Here is a 27,947-nt window from a genome sequence, read left to right on the forward strand (position 1 = left end):
TTACCATTTCCCCCTTCTATTTCCATATAGGGTGAGACAAATTTCTACACTAAATTAAGTATGTATGTTATTTCCTTTTTGAGCCAAATCCAATGAGATTTGGTTAAAATAATGCTCATCGCCTTCTCTTTTTCCCCTCAAATGTAATAGGTCTTTTGTGCCTCTCCATTGATGTAATTTATCCCATTTTACTTCCCTTTCCTCTTCTTCTTTTTTCATTCCTAATTTCTTTTTAATATCATCACATTGAAATCAATTTATATCTACACCCTTTAACTACCCTGATAAAGATATAGTTCTCAAGAGTTACACATATCATTATCACATGTAGGGATAAAAGCATTTTAACCGTTGAAAACACAGTTGCTTTTTTCTTCTGTTTAGCTTTTTAGGCTTCTCTTTAAAACTTTTAGGCGTGTCTTTAAAGATCAAATCTTCTGCTCAGCTTTGGTCTTTTCATCAGAAATGATTGAAAATCTATTTCATTGAATAGATAATGCTTAATTTGCTAAGTAGTTGATTCTTGATTGTAGTCCAAGGTCCTTTGCCTTCTGAAATATCATATTCCAGGCCCTCAAATTCTTTAATGTAGAAGCTGTTAAGCCAGGTAATCTTCATTGTGGCTCCTTAATATTTGAATTGTTTCTCTCTGATGGTTTTCAGTATTTTCTCCTTGATAGAATAATTCTGGAATTTAGCTACAATATTGCTTGGAGTTTTAAGTTTGGGGTCTCTTTCAGGAAGATTTTTTCAATGACTATTTTACCCTCCAGTTCTAGGATATCAGGGCAGTTTTCTTTGATGAGTTCTTGAAATATGTTGTCCAGACTCTTTTTTATTTATCATAACTTTCAGCTAGTTCAATAATTCTTAGATTGTCCCTCCTGGATCTATTTTCCAGGTTAGTTGTTTTTCTAATGAAGTGTTTTGCATTTCTTCAATTTTTTTCATTTTTCAAAATTTGTTTGACAGGTTCTTGATGATATCTAATTGGGTCCTTCATTTCCATTTGTTCAATTCTAATTTTTATTGAATTATTTTCTTCAGTTAGCTTATTTTTTTAAACTCCTTTTGCATACAGCCAATTGTACTTTTAAAGTGTGTCTTTGTTCAGTGGATTTTTTTCCATTTTGCCAATTCTATTTTTAAGAAGTTGTTTTCTTTTTCCATTTGCCAAATTTATTTTTAAGAAATGGTTATCTTCAGCATATATCTCTATATATTTTCCATTTCAAATTTATTTTTAGGAGTTGTTTTCTTTAGTCAGTCTTTGTGCTTTTCCAAGTTGTTGGCCTTCCCCCCCCAAAAAAAAAAACTTTCACAATTTTCATGCATAGTTTTCCTTTCTTTATGTCATTTTTCTTCTATCTCTTTTTAAAGATCATTTTTGAACTCTTTTGCATCTGAGACCAGTTCATATCCTCCTCTGAAGCTTCACTTGAAGGAATTTTGCCTTTGTTGTCCTCTTCTTGGTTTGTGTTCTAATCATCCCTGTCCCATAGTTGCTTTCCATAATCAGAGTTCATTTTGATTTTTTGCTCATTTTTAAAAGTTAAAGTGCCCTGCTTTTAGGGCACTTGGGAGATTGTCCCAAGCTTCTTTTGCATAGGAACAGGAGCCTCTGACTGACTACACTAGGGCAGATGGTGCTGTATGCTTTGGCACAGCACTGAGTGGACCTGGCCAAGTCCCACCTGTTAGGCACAACTCATCTGCTGATCTACTGGTCATCTGAACCAGGATAAAGTAGTCGATGCTGCTGTATTTTGACTAAGAACCTCCTACTAGATTTCCTGTGTCAGGCTTCCACACATTGTGCTGAGCCCTGTTTTCTCTGCTCAATTGAGAAAGACCTTTCCTGACATCCTTCCAAAATATCTTAAGCTGGAAAATTACTACACTTCTGTTCAGAGGCTTGGTAAGTGTAGATTCTGAGGGAAGCTGGGGAGAGCTCAGGCAATGTTCTATTTGCTCTCAGCCATTTTCCATTACAATATCTTTTATGCCATTTGCCTTATCCCTGTAGATTTCATTTAAGAGTCTACTTTGAACAAATTGATGAAACTACATAAATTCTTCTTTGCCTTTGAATCATCTATTTTATTGTGCCAACTCTTTAAACGCAGGAGCATAAAAGCAGTAGTCACAGGTTTTAGGTTTAATGACATTCATAGAGAATTTTGCATAGTGGAAAGATCAATGAATTTGAAAGAAGACATAGACTATAGATTCAGAAATTAAAGAAAACTTAAAGGCATTAAAATACAACCTCTTCATTTTTCATATAAAGAAAATGAAACATAGTGTCAAGTGGTTTTTCTCTCACCACTCCAATCCATCCTACATACCGCTGCCAAAATAATTTTGTATAAGAGCATGATGCCTCTTAAAGAAATTCTAACTCCATGGATTCTAGTCTCATCTATACCACTTATGACCTATGACCTTGAATGAATTATTTAACTTATCTTAGATTCCATTTCCTTAATTTAAATGGGAATAAATATGCTACCTACTTCCTAAGGCTTTTGTGAAGAATAAACGTAGTTTTTTTTTTCAAATATTTCATCTTTCTCCAATTGCACATAAAAATTTTTTAATATTTGTTTCTTAATTCTCTCCCTCTCTGACCCCCTTCTATTTCCCCTTCCCCATTGAGAAGGCAAGCAATTTGACATAAGTTATACATGTACAGTCATGTAAAACATACTTCTATATTAGTCATGTTGAAGGAAAAAACACAGACCAAAGAAAAAGTAAAAATAAAGAAGCTTTTTAAAAAGTGTTTCAATCTGCATTTAGATCTTTGTCTGGAGTTGAATAGTATTTTTCATCATGAGTTCTTTAGAATTTCAGATAATAGCTGTCATTCATATTAGATCATTTTATAATATTGCTGTTACTATGCACAGTGTTACCCAGATTCTGTTCAATTCATTCTGCATCAGTTCATGTAAACCTTCCTGTATTTTTCTGAGAGCATCCTATTCCTCATTTCTTACTGCACAATAGTATTTCATCACAATCATATACCACAGCTTGTTCAGTCATTCCAATCGATGTGTAAACTTTTGATCCTCACTTCTTGCCATAGCAAAAAATGCTACTATAAATATTTTTGTATATATAAGTCCTTTTCCTTCTTCCTTTTCTCTTTGACATAATAGTGACATTGCTGGGTCAAAGGGTATTCAGTTTTCTAACCCTTTGAATATAGTTTCAAACTAATATACTTTTAAACACTATGTTGATATAAACTAGTATTCTAACTATCTAGTTTCTGTTACAGATGACAAGGAAAGCAAATTATTTTGATTTATAAAGGTATATGTATATTATATATATATATATATATACTATTGTGTATTAACTACATACTTCAATTTTTTTGTTAAGTAATATGGGTACATCCTTCTGTGACTCCTAGCTTACTACCTATTTCACCTTAGGAAAGCATGTGTTAACTTCTCTGGAACCTGTTTCCTCATTCTTGGGTCTCTAGGTGACCACTAAATTTTCTTCCCATTCTAAAATTATTTTATCAAGAAAAGAAAAAGAAAAGAGAAGAAAAGGAAAGTAAAAGAGAAAAGATAAGAAGAGAAAATGAAATAACATGGTATCAGTCTTCTTGCCATATGTTTCTTTGAATTGAGCTAGGGTGGGGTCGTCTTCTAGAGTCAGACACTTAATCTGCTCCAAGTCAATGGACCAGGTCAATGGAATAGGTCAGGCTGACAGAAACTTAACAGAAGTCAGGGTTATCTCCAAACTACAAATAGGTATCAGCATAGACTTTCCTCCCCTTTCTTTCTTTTCTTCTTTCCTCCTCTTTTTACTCCTTCCCTTCCTTCTCTTTCTTTTCTTCCTTCTTTCTTCATTTCCTTTTTCCCTCCTTGTTTTTCTTCCCTTCCTTTTTTCTTTCCCTCCCTCTCTCTCTTTCCTTTCCTTACTTCTTTCCCCCTTTCTTTCTCCTATTTCAAGAGAAAAATTTTTGTAGATTGAGTACCTTTAAAAAACAATTTGGAATCAGAAAAATTCACTTTTGTAGTTAATTACACTTGGGGAAGAATCTCTTGTAATCTATCAACTTGCAAGTTTTCAAAGGCATAGACACTTGGTGGGATACTGAATGTTTTCACAGAATATTTTCAACATTCTCTCTCTCTCTCTCTCTCTCTGTACAAATGTGGTCACTGAACAACTGGAAGGCGTGTTGAAAATGAAACAATATAGCTAAAGAAATTTGGCTTCACATAACAGTAATTATAAACAAGACATTTTCCCTATTAAAATCACTGCAAAAACGAAAATCTGGAAAAACTAATCTAAGTGTTTCCCTATGGAATCTTTTTTATTTCATTACATATGCTTGTATTGGGAGTGGAGGATTTGAGTGAAAGAAGAGAGAAACATAAAGAGAGAGAGAGAGAGAGAGAGAGAGAGAGAGAGAGAGAGAGAGAGAGGCAGTTGTCTCTGCTGAGGGGGTTGGTTTTCTTTAGAAACTGGAATGTGTCCAGGCTTGATTTTTATTTTCAATTCGCATTTCAGATCCAACTCCCCAAACTCTTTGATCTTTCTCCCTGTCTCCTTACCCGGAAGAGAACCCTTTGCCTTCTCAGCTGGGAGCTGGGAGCACACGTGGAAAGCCTGGCTCGGTTCCATATTCTTGCCAAATTTAGTCACACAAAGGGGCCAGAGAGGGAAAAAAGAAAGGATGAAAGAGCCAGCCGCCCAGACTTCAAAGGGAGCAGCCGCCCCACCCCAGTTGTCTCCAAACACCGCCCTCTGCCTATATAAGGAACCGCTCTCAGAGGAGGGCGTTTCTCTCTTAAATCAGAGTCTGAACCCTCGGCGCGTACACGCACAGCCCACAGGCAAGAAGGGGGAAAAGAAAAAAGAAAAGGGGGAAGGAAGAGAGTGGGAGGGGAGCGCGCGCTCCCGCGGATCTGAGGCTTGCAGGGGCTTAGCCTCATTCCCAGGAGAAAACCAGTCGAGAACTTTTTGGGACCATGGGAGGGAGTTGGGAAAGAGGGATTTAGCAATTTGGTCCATTGGGTCACCAAATTTATCAATGTCTTGCTTCACTACCATTTTTGAGATTTCATCTCCTGATCCCAACAACCTGGAGATGATTTAAGAAAATCCTTCTTTCGTTTTGTTTCCCCGGGGACCGGTTTGAAACACGGTTTGTGGGCAGTATAGGTAAAATATGTATCCAAAAGCAGGCTGGATTCCCTTCTTAGTCTAAGATACCTTTCCATACTCTCTTGGCCCCCTTGACCTCAAACCTTCAGCCTCACTTTATTCTTGGCCAATGACTGACACCGTATTATTTCTTGAATTCGGACCGGGATCGCGGGCTAAACTCTCCCGGTCCAGAATAACTGCAAGGACTCATTTTAATTCCGTTAGCTAGATGTTGCAAATTGAAAGATGTGATAACGCTTCAAGTTCCCAAGTCGAGACTGTTCGATGGGTAGATCCTTGAGGACTTGCCTGCAGAGCTTACACTGACTTCTTAAGGATTGGTGAATGGGGCGCACTCCTGCGCTCATAGGCACAAACGTCTTAGGAATGGAGATGGAAAAGGAAGAAGTTCAGAGGCTGATTTCGCCACACAGTAGATTGCTTTCCCAGACAATAAATAAAAAGGATCCAGGGATTGCATGGAACAGTTAAATCCAATCTGCAGCAACATTTGCACGGTCGGATGATGCAGTTTGCTGTCATTCTAATTCAGATATATCGAGTTTTCATTCGGACCTCCCAGAAGTTTTCAAGTTCCCTGAATGAGCTATGTATATCTTGAGGACTGGGGGAAGTAGCCTTTTAACAAAAATGGCCAATCTCTTTATTTCCTTTTTTTTTTTTTTTTTTTTTTTAATCAAATCTTCCCCTCACAAACTGAAGGTGCCGACAGCTTTGTGCTGTCTCCAGTCAAATCTGGCGTTGGAGTGAAGGTTTTCTTTTCTCTTCCTGCGGTAAATTATTTCGTTTTCCTTTTGTCCTTCCATCTCCCTCCTTAGACCACCATTATTTTCCTTTCTGCTCCCACGAAAATTTTAGCTGGGAAAAATTCCAGCCTACATAAACCAAAAAGGGGGAGGGAAGTTGACTGAAGTCCGTGAAGGTGGAGAGCTGAATAAAGAGGGTTATCACTTTTCTCCTTAAAGTCTATTGTGTGCATACACATTTAGCAGCGAAATCACTGTTTTTATTTTTAAAAGATCTTTCTTTCACCCCCTCCCGTGGTTGAAGGACATTTCGGCACAGTGGTAGAAGTGTGTGGACTCTCTGACTTCCCCTTTGATTGAGAGTTTAGGTAATCTCTTCCTATCTAAGAAAGCCAGCCCCTGCATGGACAGGAGGAAGTGTTGTTGGCTCTCCCCCATACTAAACCCAAACAAACATGTTAAAGGAATCAGAGGGAAATACCGCCTCCGCCGCTAGCAATTGTTTCACAGCCGAAATTCAAATACATCGAAACGCCCTCTTAAACCCACATCCTGGAAAGGAGAACCTGCAGCATCCAACTTCTCCGACACCCGGTCTAGTAGACAGAAACAAACCCACCCAGTGCTAGATACTGGCGTCCCAGTACCAACTCCTGATTTGTGATCCAAATCTTAATGATTACATGGGACGCCTGCAAGCTAATTGCAGTCCTACACACTAATCGCTAACACAATTAGTATAGCCCTGTGACAGAAACTTCCCCGCTAGAGCATTGCAAACAAACCATTAGGGAGAACGGAAATCATCTTCCGGGATTTGCCTCGCCCCTCCTTCCTTACCTCCCTCCGCCGTGGGAAAGATAGAATGCACATTGAAATATTACCTTGTTGCCCATCCACGTTTTTAGGCTATCTCCTGAAGTCGCATCATATTTGCAATAGAATTAACAGATCTACAATATCCCCAAACTCTTATTTTGTTGTTTGCAAAGTAAAAATAACAAAACATTTGTATCCCCAAGGTGCCTGATTATTTTCGTTAGAAATAATGTTTTCAAAAACTATTACAATAAAACATCAAATGGAACCTCCTTTCTCTTGACTCTTTAAATTGGTTCTCATTAGGTGGTTTCCCCTCTAATGATTGTTCTTGAAACTCCCATCTTCTCTCCGTCCTCTCCCGACCATTTCTACCAAATGAATAGCGGAATTTAAACAATTAACAGGAAGGAGAAAATGCGATTCGAATTAGGTTTATCACCTGAAACAGTAAGAGTGATCATTGGATTTCCTCAGCTTCCAGAACTTCTCCTCCCTTAAAACACATATGCAGGTACACATCTTATTTTGGCTAAATTCCACTTGCACCCTCTCCCCTTAGCCTGTTTATTTCATAAAGGGAAGATTTGGCTGCTTTGGTGGGACTGAATTGTCTTTTTCCTTCTAATCACTATTAACATAATTAACTGAAGTCTCCCGTGTTTGCTCGCTTTTTCTTTAAACTATCAGACTCTGCAAATGTTCATGATCGTATCTAGGATGTAGAGACCATACATGCTAATATTTAAGGAAACATCACACCTCCACATTTCTTTCTCTACAGAAAGAGAGAAAGAAAGAAAGAAAAGAAAAGAAAGAAAAAATAAAAAATAGGTGTATTTTCGACTCTTTAGCATCAGTTTACTGACATACTGTATCAAGATGTTTTTATTTTTCTTCTAAGACATAAAACTGTCAGCTGTTCAAAGTGGATTGAATTTCCTTCACTTCCTTCTCTCCTCATTGCCACCTCTCTTATGCTTATCTCAAACTCCCCATATATTACTAATAATGTATTGCTAAGTATGCATTATTCTTGGATAAGTAAATTCTTTCAAGTGTTTTCATTCTTTAAAAGTTGTTTGGTAAATCCCATGCCCAAGAAGTAGTTACCAATGAGCGAAGTTTTCGTTAACACATAATGCTGTCACAATCCTTGACTGATTGACAGTCAACTGAACAATTAATAGTTTTGTGTTATTTTTGCCCCCCCAAAGATGAGTAGTCTTTGTACAATTGTTTATATATAATGTAACCAAATTTCCTTTTCAATTTTGTAGCTATTTTGAGAGTCTTATTAGATGGTTTCTAGCTGTAATAATTCAACTGAGATATTCCTCTAGCATAGTTAAGATTTGTCCAACATAATAATGATTTTCTGAAATTAATTGTGCTTTCTAAACTCAATTTCCCATAAATGTAATAAAAGATAATCATGATAACAGTTCTCAAAACATAGTTCTGATACACCGTGCCAGGGAAATGGTAGGAGATTAGGGGACATTTGAGCTTGAATTCTGATTCCCCCCCTCCTTGCAAGAATCCCTCTGAGTGTATAACAGCGCTATAACTCTGATTACTGCCCTCTCCTCATCTTATTCTCTGTTCCTGTTCATCTACTGGTCTTACATTCTGACATACACTACTTATTGTCAGCCCATGTGTTTCCCTCCGTCTCTCTCCCTTCTTCTCTTGCTCTATTCATTTGTGCCCACACCTGCACTACTGTGAATATCATGGCATCCAAAGAACATTTGCCTAAAATGTCTGTGGAACTAAAGTGATGAAAGCGTGAGCATTTTAAATGTAATTAAAATGTCCTACTTCCCCTTATTAGTCTTTCCATTTCCCCTCTACCCAGTTTTCCTCACTTGATCTCCCAAAGCCCCGAAATTTGTGCTCACTGGTTCTCAAATTATATGTTTTACACCCCCACATACTAATCGCACATGTATATATTTATAGGTAAATATCTATGTATGATGTACAAACATGTGTTGTATGTATAAACGTATATGTAATACATGTATACCTGTGGCTCTCTTCTCCTTCCCGGTTTCTTTTCTCTCTTATTAGTTAAGCAGTGATTTCTGTGTGGTTACATTTCTCCCTTTTCTCCTTTCTGTATATGCTCCCTCCTCCCCTTCCTTCAGAGCGTCTATCAATGTGGTGTCAATCAGAGAGGCGGCTTCGCTTTCATCTTCTCTCTCCTGAGAGAGAGAGAGAGAGAGAGAGAGAGAGAGAGAGAGAGAGAGAGAGAGAGAGAATCTGGAAAAGAGGAACGAGTCAGTGAGGGATGTGGAAGGAAGATTAGATGTTAAAGTTGAACCCTAAAGGCAACATATCCCCCCATTTTCAACTTCACATAAGCATATTGATCCTTTGAAGGGCAGAAGAGAGAGCCACGAGATCCTTCCCTCTCAATCGAAGTTGCCTGATTTTTCTCCCCCAGAGACACACGCAAACACACCCCACACGCGGAGGACTAGTCCTACAGGCTCTGAGAAAAAGAGGGAAAAAGGAAAAGAAAAAAACCTTCAATCACCACCTCCTCTGCCCACCCCTACCCCCACCCCCCAACCCTCTTAAGCCTGCCAGGCAAGGAAAGAAAGAGGCGGGGGAGTTGCAGCGGGGAGGGGGTGTCCCGAAGGGAGGAGGAGGAGATCCGACGCTAGAGGATAGCTTTTCAGCGCCGGAGAGACTAGGGAGGTGGAGAAGCGGCCGGGAGGCGCAGCCGCTCACCTGCAGAGAAGAGCGAAGAGGAGGAACCCTCAAAGCCCAGACCGCCCCTCAGACTACCCCCGATCTCCGGGTCTGTGCACTCCGCCAAAGGCGCAGGGACAAGGCTTTCCAGTCCTGCTCTCAGCAGGAGTCAGTTTCCCCTCCTGCCTCCCGCTCCCCCCTCCCCTCAGCTCCCTCCCTTGGAGAAGTAGTAGCAGAGGGGCTTAGCTACTAGCTCTGACAGAGACTGCGGATCCAGTTAAAGGGTGCAGAGCAAGCGATCCAGAGTGCGAGAGAATTAAGGCTGGAGAGAAACTTGAGCAGGAAACAAAGAGTTTGGCTTGTATCTGAAACTAGGATTTTTTCTTTGGGGTACGTGTGTATTTCTCTCTCTCTCTCTGTCTCTCTCTCTCTCTCTCTCTCTCTCTCTCTCTCTCTGTCACACAGAGGCCAATATTTTGATTTCTTGCTCCACCACACCCCCACCTCAGCTTTCCACATTTGCCGTAGCACAAACTTTTTTCTTGGCAAACTTTTCTCTCCTTCCCTTCATTTCTCCTGAGGAGAGCTTGCCTCCTCTGCCTCTGAGTTCTCTCTTCTGCTTCAATCTCCTTCTACAGATTAAATGAGCTTCGAAATGCAAAGGGAAAGAGAACGAGGAAGGAAAAAATAAGCTGCAAGAACACGCATCTTCACAGGATTACTGATTATTTGCTGCAGGGATAGATGCCCACATACATCTATCGCTGCGCCAGGAAGTGGAAATTGCATTATCTCCTGACTCTCCTTGAAGTTTCTTATCGTGGGAAAACGCGAACTCAGAGCCTTTCGGGCAAGCTCCGTCACTCCCTTCTGAAAACTAATCGACTCTAATATCCACTTTGTCCCGAAGATCTAGAAGATTGATCGGAGGCCTGCCTGCCTCGCCTCCGCACTTCTGGCAAGCCCCCACCCCCTCTTCACTAGCACCAACTTCCACTGGCAGACACAACAGAAGGCAAGGGCTTGGGTGGAGAAGCAGGAGCAAGCGCCTCTCTTACCAGAGGCACCAGTGATCAGGGACTTCGACAGCTTTGCTGAACCTCCCATTTCTCGTTGTTCCTGCTATTATCCCTCCCTGGCTGAGGCTTAACTCTCCCTTCTGTAGGGAGAGGCACAGCTAAGGGGCCAGCCCAGAGGGACATAGACACTCGCACCCTCGGTTGCAAAGGAAGCTTGTTGGCCGGCTGCCTCTGAGCAAGAAGCGCCTCCATTCCATTCTTTTCTCGCACGCCAGTTTCAACTCTCTCAATCTCTGCCTCCTCTTTTCCCCACCAACCCCCCACCTTTTTTGTGTGCTTTTGTTGTGTTGTCGCTGCCGCGGTCCACCCCCGGAGGAGAAGGGATTAAAGAGCAGCCGGAATGCCCCAACTCTCGGGGGGAGGCGGTGGCGGCGGCGGCGGGGGGGACCCGGAGCTGTGCGCCACAGACGAGATGATCCCCTTCAAAGACGAAGGCGATCCGCAGAAGGAAAAAATCTTCGCAGAGATTAGTCATCCCGAAGAGGAAGGGGACTTGGCCGACATCAAATCCTCCTTGGTAAATGAATCCGAGATCATCCCAGCCAGCAACGGGCATGAGGTAAGCTCCCGACACTCGGCGAAAAGACATGGGACGCAAGGGGGAGGAAGAAAAGAAATGGGTAACTGGTTGTGTTTATGGGTCTTTATGTGAGAGGGGACATAGATAACGTGCTGAAAGTATAACTTTGGCTGAGGGTAGAGGGGTACTAGGCCATTAAAAAAATGCTCTTGGTGTGTGTGTGTGTGTGTGTGTGTGTGTGTGTGTGTGTGCAGCCAAACTTCAAAAGTTAATGGGCTCATTGGTCGAGACTGGGCACGAGAAACGGTGTTTTGCGTGTTTCCCAGGAGTTCTTAGGACTCATTACTTAGAAGTTGAGAGTACAGCCCTGAATAGTTTCTTTGGGCCTCAGTTTCCTTTTTTGTAATACGAGAGAGTTGGACTAGCTGGCTCGAGGACCTTTTTCTAGCTTTCTTTCGTTTTTGTTTTCTTTCGTTTTTTCTTCCTTTAGAGTAGGCGAGAGAAGACAAGAAAGGATAGAGCAAAGGAAGGGGGAGGGGCATACCAGCAGTTAGTGAAAAGTTTTCCTTTAATGTGTATACATTTCATTTCTTTCGGTAGCTATCTGCCCTAGTGCGTTAAACCACTATAAAGCATTTGGGGGTGGGAGGAGAGGGCGGAAAGGAAGGTCGGTGGGCAATAGGCATGAGGCAAGGGCTGGGGCTGGGGCTGCCAGCTGCGGAACCAGTGGAACAAGCATGAGAGGGGGAGGGGGCAGAGAGCCCGAGTAGGGTACTACTGTTGGGGGGTGGGGATATAGAGCTGCCGACATCCCACTCGGCAATAACAGAAGCCTGTCACTTGTGGCCCTGAGGAATCTGCCGCAACACAGACGTGTTGACCACAAGGTCGTTGTCTCTTCACTCACAGCAAGTTGGTTTTCTTCAATCCGCCCCACCCCACTTCATCACCTCCGTATCCCTCCATCTCCCACCCCCCATCGTGTGCATTTTGCAATTTGGGCACTAAAACCAAGCTGCAGAAACGCCGCTTAAATCGAGATCAAGTCAATCCCGAGGCACCAAAAGACCCGAGGGTAGGGAGAGGTATTGGGGGAGGGGTGAAGAGGATTGACGGCTCTTTATCAGGTCTACTTGCACTCCTTTATACTAGCGCTCTTTGAGACAGCTCCAGTAACCCGAGTAAAGTAAAATAGAGACACGTGGGTGCCTAGGAGAAAAAGGGAAGACAACTGAAGGAGGGGTTCTGAAAGAGCCTCCTAGAAATATTACTACCATAAAAATAGATTATATACATATTACAGAGATATAGATTTATATATCATATAACTATAGATTATAAAGATATGTGTAGACTATATATTTATTACCTATATCTGAAAAATATAGAGAACTGTATCTCTTGGGAGGAAAAAAAAAACCCTACCAGATGTGTATGGACGTCCATAACTATCCATCTTTGTGCTGGGATTCAGAAAGCCATCTGGATTAAATCCTCAAACTATCATACCAATAATACCCCTTCCAAAAGATACTGCCACAATCCTTCATCAAGGTTGAGTATATAGAGAGGCTCTAAGGAGATAGTGCCATAATAAAGATAAATGTATTCTCCATACCCCACCCCCACCCTCACACACACCATGAGCAAGGTTAAATGGAGAGGCAGCAGTTAAAAGAGCACTCTAGTCTTCCTTTAGGGTTCGAGATACGGCAGAATATTCCCTTCCCCAAGGTGTGTGTTTGGAAGGAGGAGAAGAGTATCATTACACTTAAGCGACTTCGTATTTTGCAGGACTGGCTCTTTAAACTCATCCTACTAGAAAAATACCTTTCCCCGAGTCTTCCATTATTGACTATAAAATTTAAAAATGGGAAGAATAGTACAGTCTCAACTAATACTTCTCTTGCTTTTTTAAGCAAAGGGAGAGAGAAAGGATATGAAAGGATCAATGTTGTGGAGGGAAAGTGTATCAATATTGTACTTATATTTGAAGTAGTTAATTAAAAAGCATGAAAATAAATGGGAGAAAAATAATAGGTATTAGGAGTGGATGTTTTGCACTTGTCTCCTTCTGAGTGCCTAGGATGGTTGTCACAATTGATATTACATAGTCCCTTTTAGGTACCTGTAACTGTAGGGACTTTCCTTCATCAGTCTCAGATAAGGGTACTATTCCAGCTTCAAAGGATACACCCAAGCAGAAACATGCAAACTACTAGTTGGGAAACTAAACTAAAATGAAGTTTATGTAGGAAACAACAGTAGTAGAAGAGCTCTCTTGATATGGTCTCCAAGGAAAATCTTCCAAGGAACTCATCAGCAATCTTCTACTGTGTCTTTGATTTGTTTAGATTTAAAATTTCATTTTCAAGATGAAGAATAAATTATAAGATTCACAACCTGGTCTTTAAATTCTGTTCTATCCAGTTCTTGAGTAAATGTGCATGTGTGGAGGAAATATCAGGACAAAAGATTATAAAGGCTCAAAACCTTTCTAATGAAATTAACTCGCCACATGGCTTTGAGATGGCTACCTCAGCACCTTCAAGTTCAGAGATATTTTCACTTTCTATCAAGAAGACTATAAAAATATTGGATAAATACATGGTCAAAAATACACAGTAGGATTTAAGATGTAGAGCTAAAACACAGAGAGGTCATCTCATTACTTTATAGATTAAGAAATTGAGTCTCAAGGAAGTTAAATGATTTGCTCAAGATCACCCAAGTAGTAAACATCAGAAAGGAGATTGGGATCTAAGTTATTGGATTCAGAGTTAAAGTGAATTGTTTTTTCTTTTTTTAATGTTTATAATTACCCAAATATTATGATAAGAAGTTGTTTTTTGTTAAGAAGTTAATTGCCATATACTATATGCTATTTACTGTAACACAAGATTCTTTTTCTTTTCGTGATATGGATGCCATGTGATCAGGTGGTCAGACAAGCACAAACCTCTCAGGAATCATACCATGACAAAGCCAGAGATCACCCTGATGAAGGTAAGAATACTACTGCTGCTACATATTCTAATGAGACATGATCTTTTTTTTTTTTAAACATTCATTCAAGCACCTCAATCTAAAATAATTTTGTAAGATAGTATATATAGAGTTTAATACAAAACTTAATACAAACGAGAAAATATAACTGAATTATTTAGGTTTTTAAATGTATCTATATATTGGTGGACATGTAATTCTAATAGTGGAGAAATAGTTTAGTGATATAAAGATATGGAGTAATATTTTAAATGTTAAAACATACATTTTTCCTCTCTTTTTCCCTTCTCCTGGAACCATTACCTTATATTTTGAATTATTTAAGTTATTGATATTTTTATGTATTATATAAAGTTTAATTCTTTTCTTTTAAATTAGGAATTATATATATATATTTAAAATAAAATAAGAATTATAATAGATGACCCATGCCCTAGTTTTTAATTGTATATGTGTTAATGTCATGATTGAGGTAAAAAAAGGATAGACATTATTTGAAGGTAGTACATTTAATTTCATTTTGGTCTTTGTATCCACACTGCCTAGTATATTAATTAATAGCTTAGTTTAGGAAGATGTCGCATTAAGTTTTGTATTTTTAAAGTAACAAAATACTGATAACTCATTTGTGTGACCTTGGCCAAATCATTCCTCTGGGCCTGTCACCTCTGTTTATGGCTCCCTAAAATGAAGGGGATATATTATATGATCTTTCAATGGGCCCTTCCAACTCAAAATCCTATGATCCTTTAATCCTTTATGATTCATTTGTGGCATTTACTGTTTGTTTTGTTTTGTTTGGAGGTGTGGGGTAGGCTGAGAGGGATAGGTTTAGAATACATATTTGATAGATTAAAATAAGAGATTCATAGGAACTAATAGGTTCCAACAGTTGGTAGGATTCCCTTGTATACCAGACTACATTTCTATTTTCCTTAATTACTTACAATTGGCATGACCAGAATGAATTGTTCATACATGCAACATATCAGCCAGCAGAGGAAGTTAAACTGTCTGACTATATAAAGCTATGCTGTCTTCTTGTCCACAGAGTCAGAAGTTCATGTGCACAGAACAATTCTAAATACTTGTTGCTATTGACAGGATGTTGATACTGCCATAAAATTAAGTGCTACAGAGTAAACTTTTTATGAATTTAGATTCTTGACCGTATTTACCAGATAAAACTTTCTTCCTGTTTGTTTAACATTTCTTTTTTCTTTTCTGATAACTTAGGATGTTTTAAGCCCTCCTAATATTGGCCACCTAAATGAAAGATGAATTTACAGGTGATATGTCAACAGAGATGATCTGTATTTTTGAAACTTTGGTACCATATTTGTTCTCTTCAGTGGCTCCATGTTGCCTTAGTCAACTCTGTTGAATTAAGTGGATGGATAGAATTTATTTTTTAAAACATTGGTCTATAGGTAAATTGAAACAGATATTTTTAAAATATCTGTTTTATCAATAGATTTTTTAGAGCCCAAGTACACAGAGGCTTTCAGTTTAAGGTGTATAATACAAAATCTTAAAATATTCTATAAATGAGTCTTTTCAGTAGGGTGAATATTTGCCTTATGATTATTCAGCTTTGAAATGCAAAAATAAATTGCCATAGAAAAAAATCAGAGTATCATTTGTTGTTTGTTTAATTTTTAGCAGGAAAACATCCAGATGGAGGATTATATAACAAGGGCCCTTCTTACTCTGGTTATTCTGGGTATATAATGATGCCAAATATGAATAATGACCCTTACATGTCAAATGGATCTCTCTCTCCACCTATCCCTCGAACAGTGAGTAATATATTTCTTTTTAAAACTTTACTCACCCCCTTCCCAAATTCAAACTCTAGTAATTGTCTTTAAGAATCTGGCTTTAAAAAAGCCACACACAACTTGAATGTTTATATGTTATACACCAGCTCTTAGATGGAATGAATGCATTTGTGATTACTGGACTTGCTATAATAGTGGTTTTGGTGAGCTTGACCTTGGAATATTAACTTTTGAATTAATTGGAGGTATCCTCATATATTACATGTAAATTCCGATTTTGTTTTGCACCAAGTCTGTAACACTATGCCCCCCCCCAAAAAATCTCAATAAGCTTACAGTATTCTTTATATAGAAAAGAAATTTGAAATAGAATCTTTCAATTATGTAAATACTACATGGTTTTCGGTGTCCAACAGTTTTGAAAAGAGAATATAATAAGACAGAAAGAATTAAAGCTAGAGACAGCTCATATAAGGCTATAGGGCACATTTAAGCTTTAAAAATACAATGGCTTTCCATTTTTTGTCAATAATAGTGACACTATTCAGCTCCATTATGAGTTTTTGCAAGATAGTATATGAAGATAATACGTAGAGGACTGTTTCTCTTTTTGGCAATAGACTGAATGTAATTTTGAAAAGGTCGAGTTAATATAACTCGTTAGGATTTCCAACTGTATTAATTGTTTAAGTATGCTGGATTTGCCCTAATGTTCTACATTCCTGGAAAGAGTAAATAAAAAAATTGAAAAGTCTGATTTATGTGGCATTTGAATACTTGTTTCAAAAACAAAAATAGGTTAGTGATTTTTACAGAGAGATGACATAACTGACCTGTGGGGAGAATGTGACTTTGAGTTATTTCTCCCCTAGTGCTTATGTATTTATGTTGATCCATCTTCTCTCATTTATCTTTTGAATCAAAAAACACCCACTAGACTATTATTTTTAAAATTGTGGTCCTGGGGAAAAGAAAAAGTTGAACTTGTTGATGTAATGACCCAAACGTAGCATCTCAAACCAATAATCATAGTTTCACTAGAGATCGAATGGGGTGTTTAGATCCAGGCACACAAGAAGTATTTTAATAAATGTTTCTTGATTGATGGGAGCAAAAAGAACCATTCACCTTCCAGTATCCACCTAATTGAATCCTTTACCTCATAGAAAGAAAAATTCACAAAACCACACAAGATTGATTAAAACATGAAGAGCAATCAGTTCATGATAATGGTTATTTATAATGATCTTGGATACCTTTTGTTCATGCTTTGGATATGATAGCACACATATTATTAGCTCCATATAACTAGACATTATTTTTATCTATAAAATATAGAAACCAATGTTTGACCTTATATCTAATGACAAAATCTATCAGACATTTAAAAGTAATTTGATCATTAAGCAATTGATTTTATTCTTTGTTGGAAAATAGACCTTTTGGGTTTTATCACAGGAAATACTTCAAATACAGACAGATCCTGGTCTCCCTCCAAAAAAAAAAAAAAAAAAAAAAAAAAAAAAAAAAAAAAAAAAAAAAAAAAAAGATTAATTCATTAGTATAACCGAATAAGTTTAGGAGTTCTGGTTCTTATTCATAAGATATTTTTGGCTTTTAAAAATTTGCAGATATGCTAGAGAACTTATATTTGGTGGACTAAATAAATGTTAAATATAAAATATTAACTTCAAATTTTGCATGGGACAATTTATTTTGATCATAGGAACAAATTAAGTCATTCTTTGTTTCTTTTATTTCTAGAGTCTACATAGACTTAATTAGGAGCATACATTGAACATCGGGCTTACTATGTAAGAGAGGTTCCTTTGAAAAATATTTAGGATAATTTTTTTTTCAGCAGCCAGTATTATAGCTTCCAATATGCAGAAAAATATACCCTATTTATGACATTAAAAAACATTCCTCCTTTTTTTGTGATTCCTAGAAAAATGAGAATGACCTACCTAATCTTCCCTTTACATTTTTTAAAAAGTTCCCCAAAGCAAATTTTCTGGAATTAATAAACGAGACCCAAGAAAACCCCCAGACTTTTCTGCCCTCTTTAAATTGGTACTCTTCCCTTTCTTCTCCTTAACTTAGTCCAGCAGAAACTGCTTGAGGATTTTGATTATGGGGTGGCTACAAGAAAAGTACTTGGGTAAACCTCAAATCATTTGTATAAATGTGAGCTGTTGTTCTAGCGATTATTTCAGGGGAGATACTGGTGATCAAGAGAAAGCCCTATATTTTCAGGGAATTGCTTGAAACTCTGAAGTCTGTATTGAGCAGTTCTTTGGTTTAGGGAGCCTATGGGATGGTGTGTGTGTGTGTGTGTGTGTGTGTATGTGTCTGCGTGTCTGCGTGTCTGCGTGTCTGCTTGCGCTCAGTGCACCTTGATGGTTTAAAACAGTGAAGGCTGTATCTTCTGTTCATCTTTCTTTTCCCCTTTCCCTCCCCTCCCCCATGTATTTTTGAACAGATTTCTCTTAGGCAATGCTTTCTCGTAGTACACAGGAATTTGCATAATTCCAGAAGCTGTTCAGGTCTAGCCACAAGGCTATGTGTGTTTAGTTACAGAATATTTTTTAGAGTCCAACTATACTGCAGACTTTGCTTTTTAATGCTTAACAGCTGGGTTCTTTGTTGAGGGGAAGGGTTGGTTTTTTTATGTGTAAGAGATCAAAAACACTTTAGCCAGAAGACAACCTCTCAGCCTTTCTCCTATTCATTCACTTTGGTCTTAACTGCTCTTTGACTGTGCTCTTAGCTGCTTTGAGTTTGTAACTGTTCCTGGAGCCCTCAGTGGCCTCATCTAGGTTCCCATCAAAGGTGTCAGAGATAGGTGACCATTTGTGTGAGCTTTTGGGTCTTGGGTGGCAGTCACTCTGTGGCATCCCTGCCATTTGTTTTTTACATAACAAAGCAACTACTTATTTACTGCATCTATTGCCTGGAGGTGTTAGGACTAGAAACCACTTGGTAACCTAGGTTCCTTCTCCCATCCCATTTAGAGCATCCTCAAATATTTATATTTATTGGCAGATGAACCTGAAAATGCCAGTAATAACTAACAAGTGGCAGCACTGAATGAATGGAAGACATTTCGTTTAATTCTAAATACGGTTGCCATCCTTTAGGTATGGACACACTCAAATACACATTAAAGAATCTGGTTTTGTTTGTTATTGTTTTTTCCCCTTCCAGGATTTATGGAGATAATTTTAAAGATATTTATGTGAAATCTAAGGGAGGGAGAAATTAGTGGGTACAACAAAAAAGTTGAGATAAGTTATCCTAAGAAGAAATTGTTTAAAAAGACCCAGTGAGCATTAATTAATGTGTTAACTCAGTAAAACTTTGAGTTTGTCTTAACAGAGAATGAAAAGAAGATACAGAAACTTCATTAGATGTTTTGAAGCAGGAGCCTAGAAGCTTTATTAGAAGCACACTGCAAAATTTTTCTACCAATGGGTAAAACTGGTTTCAGCCTTGCTGACCTCACTGTGGTAAAGTTGCTTTTAGTGTGGCTGTCTATTCATTAATGTAATCAGACTTCCATTTTCCCTTATAGCCATACAAAGACTTAACCCTTCATAAGAGAAACAATTTGTTTCTCTTCAGGTATATAGAGAGGGGGAAATGGTATCATGAACATGTTCAAGAAGACAAAGCAAAAGCTGCTGTTCAAATTCACATACAAACCACACCACCACCTGGGTAGTGCTAATTTTTCTTTTCCTTTTTTCTTTTTTTTTGGGGGGGGGGTGGGGGAGAGTGGTGAGAGAGAAAGAAGTGTTTGAATCAGATTCATTGAAGTTGGCATTCTTCATATATGAAGGCCTTTGGTATTTTATCTTGATTCATATTGCTAATATTAAATATTTAATCTCCCAATTTACTGTTATATGATTTTAAAGGAAATTAGTATTTTAATTGTGTGAGATAAAATTAAAGCAAACTTTAAGTTACTCTCACACACACACATACACTAAAGAACAACTTTAAAAAATCTCTGGGGGCTGTTTTTGTTGTTGCTCACATCTGGAAAGTATTAAATCATGTTGATTGTTCTTTTGCATTAATAAAGTTCCAAATGCTATAATATGTGATGCAAATCAGTTGTTCAGTCATGTCCAATTCTTCATTACTTTATTTGGAGATTTTCTTGATAAAAATAGTGTAGTTCTTGGTCATTCCTTTCTCCAGCTTGTTTACAGATGAAGAAACTGAGGCAAACAAAGCTAACTGATTTTCCTAAGGTCACATAACTAGCAAATATCTGAGGCTGGATTTGAATTTAGGACTTCCTAATTGCAAGCCTGATACTCACCACCAAGCTTTCCTAAAGAAATAAGGGATGATGCAACTAAGACATGCCTTGTAGTTGACTTTACTTAATATTTATTGATAGAACACCATTCCAACTCTAAATCTTATGAACTTTTTCACTACTTAATGAAATTAGCAAATTCAGCCCTTCCCACTTTTAAAGAAAGTTTCATGAATTTCTATGCTTCTTTTTAAAAAATTACTACCTGGGTATCAGGGCCCAGATGATGAATCTGGCTTTAGCACAATCATGCAGTACCAGGCTAAGTCATATTCTGATGATTTCCAGTTTTGTAAGATCTCCAAAAACATATGTTCTTCTAATGGAGAAAACTTTGGTATTAGTCTCAGAATTTTGGGCCTTTTTGAGAACTTAGGGACAGCTCCATTTTAATTGGAGCATAATTAATAAATAATTAATTGTGTGAGTATAATTAATAAATCATAATTTAAAGTATGATGTTAGAGGAAGTACTTGTTGTTAAAGGGTTTTTTTTTTTTTTTTTTTTTTTTTGGTTATTTGTACACCCTGGTTGGAAATGAACACCAGGATGTTTATGTTTTAACAGAGAAAATGCATATCCTCAGGCAAAAACAAGATTCAAAACTTGTTGGTATTGCTGAGTTGGGGGTAACTTCTTAAAACTTCCTTTTAATTAAAGTCTTGGTAAAAATTACTTTGCTCAGTTAAAATGAAACTCCCTTCTTCTGTCTGTCTGTCTGTCTGTCTATCTGTCTGTCTCTCCCTCTCACACACTTTCTCTCTGGATACATGCACATATGCATACAAATATGTATATTTGTATAAATACACACACATACATATATACATGTATGTGTATATAGACTGCATTAAATAAATATATAAGTAAGAGCTAGTAATATCTTGGGACATCAGAAAAATAGGAGATGGCATTTTGATCAGGGAAAAGGCAGACTTTGCACTTCATTGAAAGAGTTAGGATAAAACTTTTTTAGTTCTTATATATGCACATGTATTAATATTTTAAAATGCATGACCTATATGTTAAAATATATGCACTTTTTAAAACATTTTTTAAACTTGTGACTTCATAAAGTAATATGTTTTTCCTTTGCCCCAGTAATCAGTTGAAGACAAAATCAATTTCTTAATGTTCCTGGGTTGAACTATCATTCAAACAACCTGTACAAGGGTTGGAGGTGTCCCATCTGAAAAGAAAAGGGGCCAGCCAAGAGCACTGGACCTACAGTTTTGGATACCTAACTGATATGTTTTGATAATTCAACCTGAGGTATTTAGAGTGTTATCAAAAACAATTAGGGAGATTTAAGTCTCCATAAAACACATATATTTACACACTGATACCTGTAGCTGGTCAAGCCTCTCAAATTAAGGGTTCGTGTGTCTCACATCTTTAGGGAGAATATAATAGACATTTTATAATATAAGCAAGAGATGGAGTAGAAGAGATAGTTTTTGTTACCTGTCTTTTTCTTTCTCAACAAGGTAAAAATGATTGCAAGAACTCTTACAAGTGATATTAGGGTGGAACAATGTGGGAGAGAGTTAGAGAGCTTTTTAACTTTTATAATTTAGAAAATATTTTGAGGACTTTAAAATGTCATTACAGACGTAATGCCCATTTCACTGTTGTTCCTAAAATGATACAGGATGAGATTTCTCAATCAGTAATTTATTAATCAACATTTATTAATCATCTTCCATGTATCTGACACTGTATCTAGACATTGGAGAAACAAAAACTAAAAAAAGAAATTGTCCTCTCAAAAAGCACGCATTCTATGCACAGGACAATATACACATGCACACACACACATACATGTATGTATATGTATATATCTATTCTTAATCTATTCTCTGTGTAAGTATTTATGTATATGTATATATATATATACATATATATATATATATATATGATGTGCATTAAAAATAAATAACCCCTGTAGATACCAGAAAAAGTCTTTTGTAGGAGATGGCATTTCATATAAGCTTTGAAGGAATTCTATGAGGTGGAGGTGAGTAGGAAGAACATTCCCAACATGAGAAACAACCTTTGTTCAGAGGCATGGAGATGAGAGGTGAAGCGAATTGTGTGAATAAGAGTGAGCTCAGTTTGGTTAAAAGCATTGAAAGGGAATGAAGTAGAATTAAGCTGGAAGGATAGATTGGAACCAGATTATGAAGAGTCTAACATGTCAAAAGAAGTTGTATTTACCTTAGAGGTAATAGGGAACCAGTGGAGTTTATTGACATGGTCAGTGTTGTGTTTTAGGAAAATTACTATTGACTTTGTAGAATCCATCAATTTCCTAACTCCCCCCTCCCCCCGGCCGCTTTTTTTTTTTTCATATAGCATTTTGTCCCTGAGAGGGCTGGAAGTAGGGGGATTTGAATTTTTAAGCTTAGTTGTTTGTATTCAACACTAAATCTAGTGAAGGGACTTAATGAGAGCGACATCCTAGTGTCTTGGAACCAGGGCCAAATTTGGAATCAGATCTGAGTTTGAATTTTACCTCTCCCACTTACTATATGCCCGACCTTGGTCAGGTTCATTAAATTGGCTGGGACTCAGTTTCCTCATCTATAAAATGAGACAGTTGGATTTGATAGTCTCTATAGTCTCTTACATTTCCAAATCTATGATAGAAGATATCAGAATAATGAGACTAGGAATAACTTTACTACAGTTTTAATTTCCTTTTATTTGATGGTGCTATCAGCTTTCTTTTTTTTTTAATTATAGCTTTTTATTTATAAGTTATATGCATGAGTAATTTGGTGCTATCAACTTTCAAATGAAAGCATACACTGAAACAAACTAACAAAAGAAAAGTCAAACCTTTTTTTTCCCCCTTAGCAAAAATGTATCCTCTTTTTATATTTTTCAAAAGTCCCTGTAAGGGATTGCTCATGAACTTCAAGGATTATATTTTCTGCACTAGGTGCTCAGTGCATTCTTTCTTAATTTTCCAATGTCAATGATGAAATAGAAATGTTGCATGTTATTGTTCCTTTGTTTTTAAATCATCCTTCATATCAAACTAAAGATGATGAGGAAAAAAAAGCAGCTTTAAGGAGGTTGCCCAATCATTTCCAGTATTTAAAAATTTTAATGTTTCTCCCATTTGGAGTATTGAGTTTAGAAGGGGTGGGGAGGGTTGGAAAGAAGGGAGAGGCAGTGGAGTTGTTTTTAATCCTCAATCTCCTCTTGAACAAGTTAAAGAGTATAATGTGAATAAAAATAACAATTATTATTAGGAGAAAAACAGAGTGAAATTTTGATTCCGATATAAGGAGCATGTCATAATGAGTCATAAGACTTCTCATCTAGGTCCTAAAAACCTAACTGAAGATAAAAGGCTGATAGGAATGCTTTTTTATCCCCTAAAAGAATGCTTGAAATGTAAATGTATTAGTAATAATAAGAAAACGGCCTTCAAATGTGCTTTAGTATTATATGGTTAATTCTTTTCAATTAATTTTTCTTCTTTACCAGGTACAGAGGCTTTTTAAAAAAGCATTTGAGATGTTTTCAGACATTAAAAAATATTTGGTATGGTTTTTCTGGATGCTGCAACATCACCATTCCACTAATACAGTGAATTATCAGCAGGGAATGTCTCTTGTAGGATGCAGAAGAATTTCTTGATCCTTGTGTTAGTAGACAATGGAGCAGAGAAAACACAAGTGAGAAGCCAATAGAGTAAAGAATCCAAGAAGGGAAATAATATTTTTAAAGGAAATGGGAACAACTGATCTTTGCTCTCTAGTCTCCCCTTTGTCCTTTCCTTATTGTAAGAAAGATATATAACTGTTGTAAAGCCAACAAGTTACATTCAATATTGAAAATGGAACATAGGATTTTTCTTTTTCTTATTTTTTTCTATAAAAAAGTTAAATCTTGAATGACTAGTTGAAATGAAGAAAAGAAGTAGCTTACCAAGAGGGCTACTATTATCTTTTATACATATATTACACATTCTTTGAATCAGTGAGATGGAACTAAAAACATGGTAGGGAAAAAAAATCAGCATTTGCCGCAACTGTGGTAATCAGTAAGGAAGCTGTTGCCAACAGCAGGAGGAAAATAATGATCTGAGTATTCTTGGCAAACCCTGAATTCATTTATTCCATCTTCACTCATTTACTTTTACATTAGAATTTAGTTTGTCCAACAGATTGAGTTGATTTTTTTTATTAAAAGCCACCATTAGTTGTCTATGAATGTAAGACTAATTTTCAAATAGTTATAAACAAAATTGGTATGACTATATTATAATTATGGTTTTTTTTGATGATTTAAGAGAAACTTAATTTAAAATATTGTTTAACTTTAAATGAAGTTGGCATTTCAGTATGGATTGAGAAGACATTTATTGTAAGGTCTCCATTTTTAAGGCCTTCCCCCCCCCCAAAAAAATACAACCTTGATATCTTTTATACAGACAAATAAATGCCTGATGGCCTCTGTCTGTAGGAGTATTTGTTTATTCCTTGCTTAGTGGTTCATTTTAAATATTCATGCACAAATTTTAGGTAGCTTCTACTTCACTCAGAAGAATGCTTTTAAAAAATCTATGTTGTTTCTGCGATCTCATTTTGAGCAGCCTGGTTTTTGGGTCCCCAATCAAGAAAGTGAATGAAATCTGTGATTTTTGTCCTATGTTATTGAAATATTTTGTTTTTGTTTTTTATTTCAACTTCAAAGATGATCCTAATTTATATTTTTAGAGGATGTGGTTAGACTAAGTACCACAGAATCAAAAACCTTCACCAAGTTAAACTCTATGAAATGTCAATAATTCTAATTTTTAAGAATCCTACTTTAAATGATGGTACTTCATTTATATAGGAAATATATTTAGGAATTTTATAATTATGTTTATTTATATAGGAAAAATTACTGGTATTAAGAAACTTTATTAGGAGAGGCCTGCTTAGTCTTGTACCAGCTGCTTAGAAAAGAGTCAGCCATTTGGGCAAAATGAGGATTTGAGCTTCTGATTCTTATGTACAAGTAAAGCTAAAACTTTCTTCAAAGGAGTTTGAGATATTTTCATTAGTGCCCATTAGCTAGAGAAGATGAAAAAAGATTTGTTCTATTTGTGTACTTGTGTATGTATATTTAAAATTAGACTGAATTATGGGGCTGAAGTTTTTTCTTCAGGTTTTAGTGATGGCAAAAATCCCCTAAATTCTAAGAACACCAGAAGATCACTGTTCACTAGTTCCTAGGCCTCATAGTGCAACCTTTCTTTCAGTCTACACAAAAATATAAAAGTCACAGGAAATAGAAAAGTTTGTTAGGGTAAGTGTATCAGAAGCAGGCACATTTTAGTAAGATGTAGGAAGTTTTATGGTAATTCTTTATGCTCATTCTTTCTCTCAATATGTCTCACTATGCCATTTCCCCAAGTATTAAGTGGACAAGATAATTAACCAGATGGCTTTAGAGTACAGAATTTTGTGCTTTTTGGAGTCTTTTTTTTGTAAATAGGGTTGTCTTTATCATACCAGTACTGACTTTTTGCAAATGGAAATATCCTGTCAGAAAAAAAAAGTGTTCTTTGTACATAAGGCAATTAAAATGTAGTTTGCATTTCATTTCTAGAAGAAGCTGTTGACTATAATCTATGTGATACCATGATGTTAAGCTAAACCAGAAAAATTAGTTTAGAATCATCCATAATCATGATCACTCTTAGGGAAGTTTGATCATTGTGTATTTGAGTTTTTTTAAAAAAGAAAATCCCAAAGAATATTTCTCTATTCAAGATGTTATTAACTATCTCTCCTTAGTAAAATGATGTTTTCCCCCTCTTCTTTGTTTCAGCCAAACAGATGGAATTTACCTATGTATTATGTTCACTCTAAAGCTATCTCACCCTGGGATATGGCCTATTTTCTTATTATGTTAGTTTGATCTTTTACCCATTTTATCACAGGAAGGATTGTGCTGATCTTGGGAGATATATATTTCATGTGTACAAGTATTATCTCTGGAACTGTAAATATAAGTGTAGAGTTATTTTTATGTTCTCCTCAAAATATTTCTTCACCAATTATATGAATAAGCTAATACATTTTTAAAAATATGGATAAGCTATAGCCTTTGCATTTTCAATTGTGTATCAATGTTAGTGTCTTCTTACTGACAGGTACTCTAGAATTGCAATTAAATGATATGGCATTTTAGGAATGTGTTTGTCTTGTGTTGATAATAGTTATTTTCATGTTGCTTCCATTATTAGAAAATAAGTTCCTTGAGGACAGAAGCTGTGACCTTGTTCTTCTTTATACCCCCAATGAATATAGCATAATGTCTTCTACATAGTAAATGTATAATAATGATGAGCATTAATAATAGTAAACATAGACATAGTGCTTTAGGTTTAGAAAAGCACTTTACGAATATTAACTTATTTGATTCTCTTAACAGTGTTTAGGTAGGTGTTATTTTATCCCCATTTTACAGATGAAAAATCTGAAACAGTCAAACTTCAAATGATTTGCTTGAATGTGGACACTTGCTTGAGGCAAGACATTTGCCTGAGGCTGGACACTTACCTGGTGTTTAATTAACTAAATAGGCACTACAAAGAAAATTTGCTTCTCTATCTCTCTTTGTCTCCCTGTTTCTGTCTGTTTGTGTGTGTGTGTGTGTCTCTGTCTCTCTGTCTCTCTCCTTTTCCCCTCTCTCCCCTTTTCTTCCAGACTTGTGATCTATTTATCTAGGATAACTCTACCAATGAAGACCAGTATTTCTTCTGTAATTTATACACCTAGAGAATTTTCTGGATCATTTGCCTTAGGGTCACAGAACCAGTCTATGTCAAAGGCAGGACTTGAACCTAGGTCTTTCTGATTCAAAAGCTAAACTCTGTTTTTTATACATATAACTTCTAACACTTTGGCATTATTGGAGTAGACAGGAACAGGTAGAAAGGATATTTGACTTCATTGTACTGACAAGCTGCAGATTAGCTGTCTGATTTCCACAACAGTCCATGATGTGATAGTTACAGTATTTGAAAAATCAACTGCATGATTTTTCTTCAACAAGGATGTAAAAGCATGTATTCCTATCACAGAGTCAATTTAGCATTCCTTCAATGGGTATTTTAGTGAATGTCCACTATAAGAAAGATGTGCTAGGAGCTTTGAGCTTTGAAAGCTTGCAGGAAACTTAAGCAATTTACTCACTAGTAGGAGGCATATGGCAGGTATAAAAATCATTGCAAGTCAAAGGCTGACTCATGCCTGATAGAATACCTAATCTCAGAGGAATGGATTTAGTCCCTCTAATTTACTTCCAAGTGCACCATGCCTAAAGGCCTAGTTTTTATTAATGTCTAGTATCATGCAGTTTCCTAAAAGGTACTGTTTGCATTTACTTACAAGCTTTGTTGAGGTTTTCCCTCTGGTTTTTGTTAAAAGAGCTTTCCATTCAACACTTTGACTTCAATATATTATGTTTGGGATATTTGATGGATTTGTTCTGATGATGCTATGTAGGCTTCTATTAAGCTTATATTTTTCCTCCATTGAGAATGTAAAAGAGTCCTGAATTGAGAATGGATGGATATGAAGTAAATTGACAAGACAAATACTCATAATGATTCATGGAATAATTTCTTTTTTAATATTTTGTTTCCCCCAGTTATAGGTAAAAAATAATTTTTAGCATTTATTTTTAAATCTTTTTCAGTTCCAGATTTTCTTTCCCCTTCTTCTCTCCCTCTCTTTGAA

At 36.7% G+C, this 27,947-nt stretch overlaps 1 protein-coding gene across 4 annotated transcripts in view; it reads left to right on the top strand.

Moving 5' to 3' along the window:
* The first annotated feature begins 9,421 nt into the window (after positions 1 to 9,421).
* LEF1 (lymphoid enhancer binding factor 1) overlaps positions 9,422 to 27,947 on the top strand; it is a 161,234-nt gene continuing 142,708 nt past the window's right edge. The window contains exons 1-4 of one of the 4 annotated variants that reach the window (XM_031943814.1): positions 9,422 to 9,866; positions 10,115 to 11,114; positions 14,015 to 14,081; positions 15,747 to 15,880. In XM_031943814.1, the coding sequence (XP_031799674.1) occupies positions 10,896 to 11,114; positions 14,015 to 14,081; positions 15,747 to 15,880 (420 nt within the window). In that variant the 5' untranslated portion in view covers positions 9,422 to 9,866; positions 10,115 to 10,895. Of the gene's footprint in view, positions 9,867 to 10,114; positions 11,115 to 14,014; positions 14,082 to 15,743; positions 15,881 to 27,947 lie in introns of all 4 variants that reach the window. The other 3 variants (XM_031943813.1, XM_031943816.1, XM_031943815.1) reach the window with 3 other exon arrangements.

The sequence above is a fragment of the Sarcophilus harrisii genome, chromosome 6 (genome assembly GCF_902635505.1).
Source record: "Sarcophilus harrisii chromosome 6, mSarHar1.11, whole genome shotgun sequence".
Taxonomy (NCBI): domain Eukaryota; kingdom Metazoa; phylum Chordata; class Mammalia; order Dasyuromorphia; family Dasyuridae; genus Sarcophilus; species Sarcophilus harrisii.